This window comes from Melanotaenia boesemani, chromosome 18, assembly GCF_017639745.1.
Source record: "Melanotaenia boesemani isolate fMelBoe1 chromosome 18, fMelBoe1.pri, whole genome shotgun sequence".
NCBI classification, from domain to species: domain Eukaryota; kingdom Metazoa; phylum Chordata; class Actinopteri; order Atheriniformes; family Melanotaeniidae; genus Melanotaenia; species Melanotaenia boesemani.
This window is the reverse complement of record NC_055699.1, coordinates 24,636,686-24,649,742: the sequence shown is the minus strand read 5'-3', so window position 1 is coordinate 24,649,742 and position 13,057 is coordinate 24,636,686. Positions and strand designations below refer to the sequence as shown.

The following is a 13,057-nucleotide window of genomic DNA, read 5'->3' as shown; positions in this document are numbered from 1 at the left end:
TTTGTTCCTCTATGCCCCAGCTAGACAAAAAATAAAATGCAAACCAAATGCAAACATATATATATATATATATGCAGAAGTGTTGCAGTTTTTCATAAGTATAAATCAACTGTAAATTATTAAAACGAAAAAAATTCAGATAATTAATCTAATTTTAATGTTTTAATAAAATTTTATTTGCATGATTTATCACACTTTAACTCTGCAGTATATCCTGAGTTCTAAAGATGTCCGAGGTCTGGTGAGCAAACACTAACCTTTAGTTACCAGTCGGTCTCTGGAAACAACTACAGCTCCTCTACCAGCTGATCTATGATGAGATCAGTTCCATCATCGTCAGTGGTTCCATGAAAATATGTAGGAAGTTGTTGGTGTAAAGACATGGAAGCCATCTGTCCAACCTATCTGCCTTATGTGGTTCAGGGTCTCTGAGGCTCCGGAAACTGTCCCAGCCAACAGCCTTGAAATTCATCAACATTTTAAATGAAGAAAGGCAACACATGTTCAGATCTGGTACCGTTAAAACAAAGACGTCTCAATGACGACACATTCAGTGGCATCTCCAGATCATGACAAGTAAAATCCATGTGATCCATGAGAATCATGAGATTAGCTTTTAGATTTTTTGATGTGGGTCAACAAGCCCTAAACCAAGAGCCAAACTGTCTCCTTTGACTGGAAGGTCAATTCTGTGACCCTAACTGTTTTTCCCATCAGTTTACTCCATCAGCCTACATGTACAATTCATGAAAACGTCAGTGATGGTAACAGCAGCAACTGGAATAACGTCACACATATGCAGACATGCACCATTACCATCAGAGCCATTATATTTAATAGCATTCCAGATTCTAGGTGATGTTGTCTGGACAAAAACAAGGAAACAGAACATTCTAATTGGAAAAAAAGAACAGTTTTACCCCTTTTATGCATCATTCATTCCAATAATTTCCATTACTTTAATTGAAATTTGTATTTCCACCATATGTAAAATGTTTTCCAAAGCCAAACACAGCTCTGTTAGTTGATTCCTCGTTGGCAGATGAGCAACAGCTGAATATAACAGCTGAGACTAATAGTGCATGACTTCACAGCAGGCAGCGTGACTTGTCATGATCAGGCTACATTACGAGGGGATTTCAGCCAGTTGAAACCACTTTAAAGAAGATTACACAAGTAGAAGAGAGATATCAATATGTAGATTAATTCTGCTCTGCTGGAAATCTGAATGATAATACATAGCACCGTGGAAACAAGATTAAAGTGGCTTTATTGTGTGCAGTGTTTCATTCTCAGTCTCAGAGAAGGGCTAAGTGTTGGGATGTGTCCCTTTGGGTTCGGCTCACCATTCATTTTAATATAGTCGAATTATAATGATGACATGTACGGTACACTGACCCCACCACGATAACCTGACACAGGATGGGTTCACAGTGTCAGTGTATCTCTGGGTAAGGACTGAATCACAGGAAGTCTCTCATTACCTCTGCAAACCTCACATTTTTTCAAAGATACAAGCGACACTTTCTTAAAATTTCGTCCATCACTGATAAAAGATGGAAGACAAAACAGTGGAAATGCTCTCTACCATCCTAAAACAATAATAATAAAAAACATTATTACAAAATATCATTATTTTAACTACAATGACTTATTCACTGAGGAGTGAGTGTGAGCAGCTGTTTGTCTCTAAAATGCTGGGTTAGGCTCCAGCTTCCCCGCGATCCTTAATGGACGAAGATAATAGATAATAGATGGAAATTAATGATTTAATTATAAAGATTAATCTGTGGAAATACTGCATTAATTTTTGTAATGCAATAATGAGATGTGATAAAAAGTGTCTCCGCAGAGACCCGTTCCCCCTGTGAGAACCGTTCTTCCGTCTATACACAGAGTAAAGATATACGTTAGAATGTCATACACGATGATGCATTTCACCCTTTAAGCCCTCTGCCTATTTCTAAGGTCCCTGCTTAAAAATACTTCTGTAAGTAGACAGATTTGTAAATATTGCTGAAGAACAAAATGAAGATGGCACATAGCAAAAATGAAAAGAGTTTAAGGCTCATTTGGGAAAAAAGACCTTTTGAGGATGAATATGACTATTACTTTGGAATAATGCTGCTGTAGCTCTAAACCTTTATCAGATCAAAGAACAATATGTAAACATTATCTCTGCAAAGGGCAACAAAATGAGAGGTTTCAGTACAGACAGTTCATGAGGCCGTTCATGAGTTGGTCAGCTATATAAACATGTTGTTAGCCTCATAGTATAATTGGCTAAAGGCCCATTTATGCTCCCTTACATACATAAATAAGTACGTCCGTTTCAAGCGTTGTCATGTGTTGCCGCCATCATACTTCCATGCTTCTTTTACATTGCCATGGTTGTTAAGTCAGTTCATCCACTAGCGGGCAGTGCTGAGTTCAGAGTTATCTTCCCTGTTCTGACGTCAGTTTCAGACTTGGGTTAGTGGCGGTAATGCACCGCTATAAAGTTGTTTGCAACCAGCCGCTTGTGGCCTCTCTACAGTTGTTGTCCTAGTTGTCTTCTTCTTCCTGTTCCTCTTCTTTCTCTGGTTTCTTCCTTTTGCTGGTGACATGTCAGCTATACTGCTCAACACTGCCCCCATGGTTTCCAGTGGTATTGCTCAATTTTATGCATTAAGCGAAACCCCCGAAAACGCACCGAATTACACTCGTAAAGGACGCAGACGAAAGTAACTGTCCATTCATCCTCTGCATTGAACATAAATGGGCCTTAAGTCATCTTTTGGTCATATTTAAATTCTGATATGTCTAACTTTACTCTCTTAATATTGCTGTAAAATTGCCTATAAAACCTTCAAATGTGATTTAGGCAATTCTGCTGTGAAGTTAACAATATGATACAGCTGCTAAAACCATCACAGAACCAGTTCCAGGTTTCAAAGTTGGGATCGGGTAATTATAGTCAATGCAGATGCATAGCAGGACAACTCTCGCTAACAATCCCTGATCAAACTGGCACAAAGTAACCCAGCCCTTGGTTAATTCGCCCAGGACTCGGGTGCGTACTTACAGGAATATAAGATGCCTGTTCTCCAACCCAGGCAGTCAAGACCAATTGGGGTGCTCTGGGAGAAGCAATGGGCCTTCAGGAGCATCCCCTGGAAGGCTTCGACGGGCTCCAAGGTGACATCAGTCTGTGGGAATGGATGATTATTTTAAATCACTGATACCATTGATCTGACACATAACAGAAATGCATTGGACACAAATAAATGATATTTAAAGAAAATAAGACAATATTGAGGAAAAAGTGTAAATGAAAGTATTTAAAAATGGGCCAGATTAGGAGCTCGTGAAGAAAGAAGAATGGAAAAGGAGGACAGAGATGCCCAGGCATCACATCCAAGAAAAACTCTCAGAAGTCATCAAAGTAAACATAATGTCCAGGAAGTCCAGGAAGAATAGAAAATTAAAAGTGAGGCAGAGGTGGAAAGAAATGAGGATTCCAAAGCATCTCAAGGTTTGGATCTTTGGCAGATTTCAGCACTGTGGCCACATCTTACTTTGTCCATCTTCTCAGATAAGACTGCGTTGAGTTGGCCCACGCTGCCCCTCATCCTTCTCGCCAGTTTGCATTTATATCTCTTTTGCTCCTCAATCCAGAGGTCGTCTGAAAACTTTCGTCTTGGTTGATGGCCTACGTCCAACCAGCAGTAAGTCCTCCCTCCATGAAACACAGAAGCCTTCTTCTTGTCCTTCAGCTCCATCTGCTTTGTGACTGTGGAGCAGCTGGAAGGTCGCCAGCTGTTTTTTTCAACCTTGTGAGTGCACAGTTTACTGGTTAGTCACAATGAAAGCCCCATCTTTTAAAAAAAACCTTCCTTTAACACTGAGAGAACAACTGGCTACTTTAACTCTGATTTGTGATGATTACTTAGGCTGTATTTATGCTGTTAGTACTGACATTAGATTGGACAACGTAATATGAAACAAGGATGAACAGTGTAAACAGGTCTTTCCTTTTTATGTCTGTAAGAAACAGTCATATTTAAGAGGTTTAAGAAGGGGGTGATTGTGCTGATCCAACACCAGGGTACACATGCACTCCACTCAAAAGTAAAACTTTAAATAACCAATGAGGCAGACATGTGCATGTACACGATTTTCCTCAAACATATATCATATATACATATAACATTTAACATCGAACATATTTGCAAATAATTTTTGTTAATTTTGTTTTTAATTTAAAGGGCCAAATAAAGACTTCAGATTAAAAAAAGATTTTTTTTTTGTCCATTAGTTTTTGGTATGAGCGTTAAAGGGTCTGCATAAATAAATATACCCAAATTATATATTTATATATATATATATTTTATGAAAAACTAAACGAAAACTAAAACTGTTTTTCTGGATCTTTGTATTAGTAGTTACATATTTATGAGTATTACTGGAAGGCAATACCCACTCTCAGCAATATTCTGGAGGACATCACCAAGCTCTGGTCACTTTAGGCCTCTTCTAAATTATTAACTTAATTATTTTTAGAGGGGTCTCCCTGCATCCTGATTCTTATGACATCTCTTTCCTCTCTGACCTCTCATAGTTGTTATTGATGGTGTTCAGTCAGCCACTCTTTCAGTATTGGTTTGAACCAGAGTTAGATTTTTGGTCTAATACTACAATTTGAAAGTACTTAGGAATGGATGTAAGCCTTAAAATAACTGAATGAATAAATGAACGAACAAATTAATGCCGGTAAGATTTTACAACTTTGACCTCAAAATACACTATCTGGCCAAAACAAAAAAAAACAAAAAAAAAACAGCCATCTAGATTTAACAAAGCTAATGGGTCGGAGCCTCCTATTGGATAATTACTGCATAGTGATTTTATTTCAGCTGTTATTTAACCCCACCTGATGCAATGAGCAACTTCTGATTCCTTAAATAGCCATGTGGAAAAACACATCATGTGGTTGTGGAAAAGATGTTAGTCTGTTTACAAAGGGTCAGCTCACTGGCATCAAGCAGTGAAAAAATCTAAGGAGAGGCAGAAACTACTAAAACTGGGTTCAGAACTGTCTAACACATTATTTAAAAATGGAAGGATGGTGGGGAACCATCATCTTCCAGGAAGAAATATGGTCAGAAAAACATCCTGAGTGATGGTGATCGGTGATCATTTAAACAGCAGTAAAACTCAGGACTATGTTTAATAGTGAAGTAAGAACATTTCCACATGAACAATGCGAAGGAACTCAAGGGATTGGGATTGAACAGTTGTATAGCATAAGAAAACCACTAATCAGTGAGGCTAACTGGAGAAAAAGGCTTTAGTTTCTTAGGGAGCATAAAGACTGGACTCAGTGGAAGAAGGTCATGTGGTCTGATGAGTCCAGATTTACCCTGTTCCAGAATGATGGAGCATCAAGGTAAGAAGAGAGGCAGATGAAGTGATGCAGCCATCAGGCCTAGTGTTACTGTACAAGCCTGTGGAGGCAGTCTATGATCAGGGGTCACTGCAGTTGGTCAGGTCTAGGTTCAAGTCTATGTTCAGCAACATTCATTTTATTTAATTAAGAGAATGAGGTCAACTGGTACATGAATATTTTAAATGAGCAGGTTATTCCATCTTCCCTGATGGCACGGCCAAATTACAAGATGACAGCACCAGGACTGATGGGGGCTCAGATTGTGAAAAACTGGTTCAGGGAACAGAAGACATCATTTTTACACATGGCCTGGCCATGTGTAAAAATGATGTCTTCTGTCTGAGTCCAGACCTGAACCCCACTTTTCACAGTGGTCGGACTCTCCATCATCAATACAAGATCTTGGTGAAAAATGAATGCAACTCTGGATGGAAATAAATGACGTGTCATTGCAGAAGCTTCTAGAAACAATGACACAGCGAATGCTGCTGGAACCAAAGCAAAAGGAGGTCCAACCAAATATTAGAGTGTGACCCTTTTTTTTTTTTTTTTTTGGTGGCAATTTTATTTTTGGCCAAGCAGTGTATTTTTCTGATTATTATTTATTTAATTAATTTTATTTTATTACCTTTCTAAACACTCAGTGTTGTTAAAAGAAGTGATTAATGTTAAAACTGAAGATTTTCTTGTCTCAGTTTTGCCAGCTATCATTTGTTCAATGAGTGTATAGTTTTCATGAAATTACATTTCTCAGTTTCTCTATCAGCTATTTGTACTATTTTAATTAAAAATATAGGCTTTAAATGTCCAGCAAATAATTGCATTCCATTTAATTTCTTTTATACACAGATTTCTAATTCCAATAGAGCTGACAAAACAATATAACTCCTTTTCACACAGTAATTTTATGTCAGTTTAGTTTTTCTGTAGCTCATGCAGCTCTGCAGTACATAGTCTAGGTACATTTATTTTCAAACCATCAATTCTAAATCACAGATTAGTTGTACATGTAAATGCAGACAAGGATGCTCACATAATTTACGCTAGAATCTCTCCCTAAAACCCTAAGATGTAAATGTCCATAAAAGCTGTTCTGATTAAATTATTAACTTACTGTATGTGAGGCTCAAAGGGGGGATTTATAGTAAATAGATGTGTAACTTAGAGACAACAAAATAATGTCGCAGCTTGCTAGAACAGGGCTATTTTTGTTGTTGTGGGAGGAAGCCAGAGGGGGGTGCTAGTGCTGAAGATATCCTGATCTGGCTGTTTATAACAGAACTAGTGTAGGAACTGGCGGGGAGGTAGGCAGGGTAGCCAGCTTAAACAAAGAATGGTAATTAAACATACAGAGAGCTGAGAAGGAGTGAAAGTCCTTATTGAAACACACTAGTTAGTATTGAGGTACCATTAGATTCATTCAATTATTTTCTCTGAGTGTAAGTTAACTGAAGGCAGGGCTCAAACACTTATCCCTGTCATTTTGAATGAAGCTTTAACAAGACTTGTTTAAGCTACATGTTTTTCAGAACACAAATGAAGTGTGTTTGTGGCATATAAACACAGTAGAGCACTGAATGTGATCCTTGCAAAACATCTGAGAATATTTTACAAACATAATTCCTAAAAAGCTGGGAATCTGTGGAAAATGTAAAACAAAAAATAGAATGCAATAATTTCCAAATCTCATCAACCGATATTTTATTCCCAACAGAAGACAAACAACATATCAAACGTTTAAACTGAGAAATATTGTGTAGGCCTGGTGCAGTGGTGGGCATCTCCAGTCCTGGAGTCCTGCAAGGTTTAGATGTTTCCTTGTTTCAACACACCTGATTCCAATTAATGAGTCACTGAGAAGAATTTGATAAGCTGCTGAATCCATTTAAATTGAATTAGGTGTGTATGAGCAAGGAAGCATCTAAAACCTGCAGGACTGCGGTTCTCAAGGATCAGAGTTGACCACTCCTGGCCTCATGATTAGAGAGGTGAACTTGGGCCTGGATGACCCAGGGTCAAGCTCCTTAGCAAGGCCCTTGACCCCCAACTGCTCCCCAGGTACAAGAACATGGCAGACGGCTGCTCCTGGTTTAACTAGGCTGGGTAAAATACAGGAATTAATTAAAAGAAGAATAAAAATACGAGCTAATGGTGAATTTGATTACAGCAACACATCTATAAAAAGTTGGAACAGTGGCAACAAAAGGCTGGAAAAGTTATTGGTACAAATCTGAAACAACTGGAGGAGCATTTGTTATCTAATTAGATTAATAGGCCACAGGTCAGTAACATGGCTAGGTAGAAAAGGAGCATTTGAGAGAGGGAGAGTCTTTCAGGTGGAAAGATGGACAGAGGTTTACCAGTCTGAGACAAACTGGGTCCAAACATTGTGGAACTATTTCAGTAAAATGTTCCTCAACCTAAAATTGGGAAGACTTTGAAGATCCCACCATCTACAGTGTACAATATCATCAAAAGATTAAGAGAATCAGGAGGAATCTCTGTGCGCATGGGACAAGGTTGGATGCTGATGATATTGGGATCCTCAGGAGACTGAATTAAAACCAGACATGATTTTCTACTGAAAATCCCTGCATGGACTTAAATTCACTTCCAGAAATCAATGTTCATTTAAAATTAGCTCATATTTTCCATGAAATAGTAAAATGTCTCCGTTTCAACATCTGATTTGCTGTTTATCTTCTGGGAAGAAAATATGGGTTTATATTTGCAAACCATAGCATTCTGTTCTTATTCACATTTTACGCAGTGTCTAAACTTTTTTGGAATTGGGATTGCAGGATTATGGTTTTATTTACCAAGAAATTCTATACATGTCATTTAGAAAAAATCTTTTCTTGCAAACGTTTTTTTCTTACCTCCAGTTCATTGATGGAGCCAGTTTCATAGAGGCAGATGTGCGAGTGACTGTCTATTCTGCTCTTTGCTGCATCCAGAGGACTGAAACAGACACCCAGGGGGCTAGCAGATGGTTTTAGGGTCTTAGGTCTTTCAGGGGGGGTCGTCAATCCTTCCACACTGACTGACTGGCTCCGAAGCATAGAAGAGAGAGAACTGGCCCTTGTTGGGTGTGGATAGCGAAACGTTTTGCGTTGAGCTGTGGGTCTCGGGCTGTTAGGTTTGGGGCTCATAGGCCGGAGAGGTGGACCAGGAAAGTCGTCACTGGACAGCGTGTGACATCGGGACAAAGATGGCAAATGCTGATGACTACCTCTGGATGAGCAGGGACTCACAGGTGAAATGGGAATTGTGTTATTGGGATGTTGGACAGAGGAGTCATCTGAAATCGGAGGTTGGCTGGACAGAAACAGCGCAGTCGATAGACTATTAGGAGAACATCTTCTTCTTGGCCCCTCAGATTTGCATCCTTTGTGGTTTTCACTCCCACTCCTTTGTGGAAATCCCCGCTTGGAGATAGGATCAGTGTGGCGAAGGGCTCTGAGGAAGGATGGTGATCCTGGGCTGGTAAGTCTGTCCATAAGTAGGGAAGAGGTAAAGTCTTGATGGTAAAGCTCAGAAGCTATTTTGCTACCTTCACCCTCTGGTGCAGAAAAGGTTCTCTTCAGCTGCTCAGCCTCCATGGTTTTCCTTAGCTTCTTCCAGGATTGTTTAGCTTTCCCAGAATCCACAGCAGTGTTCACAGAGGCCTGCTCATCATTCTCCTTGTCCATTGAAAGGGACTCAAACAGGCTGGAGAGGGACTTGTGCGCTTGTGCAAACCGCATGTAGATATTTAAACTATCATTGCTCTTGCTCTTCTTGTAGCTCTGCCCATTTGGTGACTGGATCTGCAACAAGAGGTGGTCTGAACTTGGTCCTGCCTCATCCTCACTTTTATTTCCTTGGTTTACTACCTCACGGATATGGCATGTGTTGGGAGAAGAAGGAAAGAAGCCACTATCCTCTTTGTCTATCTCGTTATGCCCTGAGGAAAATGTTTGGTGCCCTATCTGAGTGACAAAGACCTCATCATCTGAGTGGTCCCACTTCAGGCCTTGCTCAGACAGAAACCCCTCGCTTCCTACATCTGACGAAGTCAAAGGTATCCCCTCATTTTTGTCTGCTTTTGAGCCTTTTATCCTTTTAAATGAAGGCATTTTAGCTAACACAGATAACTTTGAAGCTTTGTCTCCTATCTGGCTGGCTTTTGATTTGGCTCTTTTGGTTATTTTTTCAAGATTTTCACCACCACTGTGTGGAACAGGAATTACTGGGTTCATCTCAGACTCCAGAGTCTGGTGGTGTGGAAGTTTGGTGCTGGAGATGGCCCCTGAAAGTTTAATGATATCCTTAATGTCCTCAGAAGGCCTTATGGTATCATGTTGTTCTTTTTTATCTATATTTAAATCATTCTTTGTTGACATACTTTTCTCTATTGAGCAATCAGCCTCTGGTATTGGGAGAAAACTATTACCAGGAAGCAGTTTGCAGGTGATATCAGGGCATGAATTCCTCACTAACTTCACTTCTTGTGGGACTGGCGAGCTTACCTGTGCAGTCTCTCTGTACTCAATTGTACAGTCCTCTGATGATTTTGATAAGCTAACAGTTTGGTTAAGTAAGCTACGATCCCCCAGCTGGTTGAAATAATTATTCTTTTCTTTAAATTCACAATTTGAATTTGAACTTGACACTAAGGCCCTGAGGCTTTCATTGCTTTCTAAGTTGTGACTGTCTGGACGTTCTACAACTATACTGGCCTCTATGTGCCTCTCTTCCTTCAGCTTTTGTAGTTTGTCTGGAGGAGCTGTGCATACATGACCGAGGTTATCTCCTATCTTAGTTTCCAAGTCCTGATTATCCCAGCACGGTCTGTGGTCAACAGTAGACAGGACAACCTCAGACTCTTCCTGGGGCTTGACCACATCTTCCAAAAAGGTCCCACCTTTTGTAGGCTCAATCAGGGGGTAAATTATTTTCCCATTACTTTTGCTATTGATCTGGGCTTCTTTTGAGAAACAATCAACGCCCTCCTCTCTTAATACCCCCTTTACAGTTGCACTGGTGTTATTGTTGGAGTCTGATACAGAAAGAGAGGACTTTAAGCTACAGAGGGTTGCAGGTATCTTGACCTCCAGCTCATTGTGCTTACAAAGACCAATAACTGAGCTGACAGGTGTTTGTATGCTTGTTTGTTGATCTATGCCTGGATATTCTACATGTTTATCTTGTGTGGACTCAATAGTAACATGTTGTGTTGAGACTCCCTCTCTATTACTATGCGGGAGTGGAGTAAAATTGGCATGGGGATCATTGGTAATTGTTTTGAAAACTCTCAACCCACTGCTCTTCAAGAGCGCTGCTGAGCCAAGTTCTGACTCCAAAAGATCCTCTTTACTTACTGTTTCCACAACTTGTTCCTGGTCAAGATAAACATAACCGTCCTCCCTCTTCCTTCCCTCTTTAGGACGGAGAAGAGAGCAGGGTGAACCTACCCTCCTCTGGGAGGAATCCTCTACTTCTTGGCTGTCAGAGAGAGGGTGATGGGGGAGACATTCCTCAGACCTTTTACCAGAATCAGACTGGAACTCAGCTGAGTTCAGCCCTGATTCTACAGATCCAGACCTCTCTGAAAAAAGGAACGTCCTTTGAGTGTCTTTTTCTGGCAAAGCACCACTGAGATCCAGGTGATTAGGGTTTAAATCTTGGGTCTGACCTGGAGCAAACCAGGATTGTGACCTTGTGCTTTGAGGCTGATTTTGAGCCGCTTGCCTCTCAGCGAGCTCCCCCCTGTCCGCGTCTCCTGACAGAACAGGAGAAGCAGGTTTACAAAGTCCTGGTGCAGCAGTTAAATCAGTCGCACACAAAGGAAAATTGTTTGTTGTCTCTGTGGAAAATGTGATGGGAGAACATACTTCATTCAGAGTCCCAGGTGTTTCAGCTGCTTCTGCTGTAGTACAACCATATTGCTCCTTCTGGAAGCAGACACCTGACACCCATAACTTATCCTCAGAGTTTGTTACCAGAGGAAGGATCTCTGATAATCTGTTTGGACTTTCTTCACACAGAGCTTGTGAGCAGTTTCCCACCTCATTCAGCAGTACAACAGCATACTCTGACTTTGTGTTCTGCGATGTATTTTCTGTCGTTGTGCTGAGTACTTGTGGGATGTTTGCAGTTTCCGTAATGAACTGGCAGTCTGTGTCACAGTTTATCACATCAGGGGCATTCGTAACAGCTTCATGCACGCTGTTTTTGAATTTCCTCACAGTTTTGTGATTAATTCTGTGACATGTCCTCACATTCCCACATGGATCTATGTCTTCATTTACTAAACTCTCCAAATGTTTTCTGTGTTTGTCACCACGGGAACTGTGGAAAACCGAGTCGAGCCGTTCAAAGGTCTGTACATTCTTATCTTTAACATTACAGCTTTCGCATTCATCTCTTTCCTTTTTACTTTTATCTGTGTGTCTGTTAAGTGGCCATGTTTTGTGTTTATGTGTGTTTTGTTGTTGCTGTGCCTCCAAAACTTTGTCCTCTGCTGTATTTATATGTATAACACACTTTTCTGTTGCTGTGGCTTCCTTCTGTTGACTGGGACAGCTTTCTTCATGCTGCACCTTCACTCCTTGAGTGTCTGGTAGAGTGTTTATCGCTGCATCAAAGGTTTCTGTGTACTGTTGGCTTTTTTTGTGTAAACTAATTGACTCTGTGCTGCCGTTGGCTTGAGTTTCTGTAAAAGCTTCTTGTGAATTAGACTGCTCTTGTGCACTGGGTAGGATTTCAGCTGAGCACAGATTCCTGGTTCTGGGCTTCAAGGAAACAACAGGGTCCATGTGGTTTTCTGGGCTTTTCCTTCTGCAACAGCTGGACCGTCTGGTGCAAGTCTCTTCTGCTTCTCTGTGCCCATCCTTGGCTGAGACAGACTCCCTTCGTCGAGTTGTTGTGTGCCCGGAACAGAAGCTGCTCCCAGTTTCTTTCCAGCCAACGTAGGCGTCCTTGGGTCCCAGCAGAGCATCCACAGAGTCCTCTCCGTCTGGACTCAAATCTGACAGGGTGTCAGAACGGGAATGCCTCGAACGGGAGTCAAAATACTCATCAGATGTCTCACCCCTCTCTATGCTTCTCTCACACCACTCCAGGGAGTTAGCAGCAAAATCCCCCACCTCTGAGTCTAATCCTTCAGAGAGGTAAGGGGACTCTTCAAGGGCTTCCTCAGTCTGTGGAGAAGAAGAGGTGAAGATAAAAATCAGTTTATGAACAATGCATATAAAGGTCTAAAATAAGCAAAAACCAAAAGACACAAAAAAGTAAAAATAGGAATCACATGTTGTAGCTGTAGCCTAAATTATTTTCCGTGCCTTTACAATGATGGACTCCTCATCAGTAAGCTTAAAAACTGCACATACTGTATATCATATGTGTACAGAGCATCCTTATACATGAATTCATTTGTGAACGGCACAAAAATGTGCAATAAATAACTCAAATTAAGGATACAATCATTTAAGACTCAAGCTGCAATTTAAAATGTGTCAAAGATAAAATAAAGCAAGTTAGTTGATAAGTAAACATTGGATAGAAAGAATCTCAGTTTACATTAAAGTGCTTAAATCAGCTTGTGATTTTTTTGTGTTATCATCACTGTAACAAGTAAGATGCATC

At 40.4% G+C, this 13,057-nt stretch overlaps 1 protein-coding gene across 1 annotated transcript in view; it reads right to left on the bottom strand.

Annotated features, from left to right (window-relative positions):
- Window positions 1-13,057, bottom strand: part of arhgef4 (Rho guanine nucleotide exchange factor (GEF) 4) — a 104,277-nt gene that overhangs the window by 51,543 nt on the left and 39,677 nt on the right. The window contains exons 3-5 of the mRNA XM_041967773.1: window positions 8,308-12,612; window positions 3,558-3,812; window positions 3,065-3,188 (exon numbers count right to left, since the gene is read on the bottom strand). Coding sequence (XP_041823707.1) covers window positions 3,065-3,188; window positions 3,558-3,812; window positions 8,308-12,612 — 4,684 coding nt within the window. The remainder of the gene's footprint in view (window positions 1-3,064; window positions 3,189-3,557; window positions 3,813-8,307; window positions 12,613-13,057) is intronic.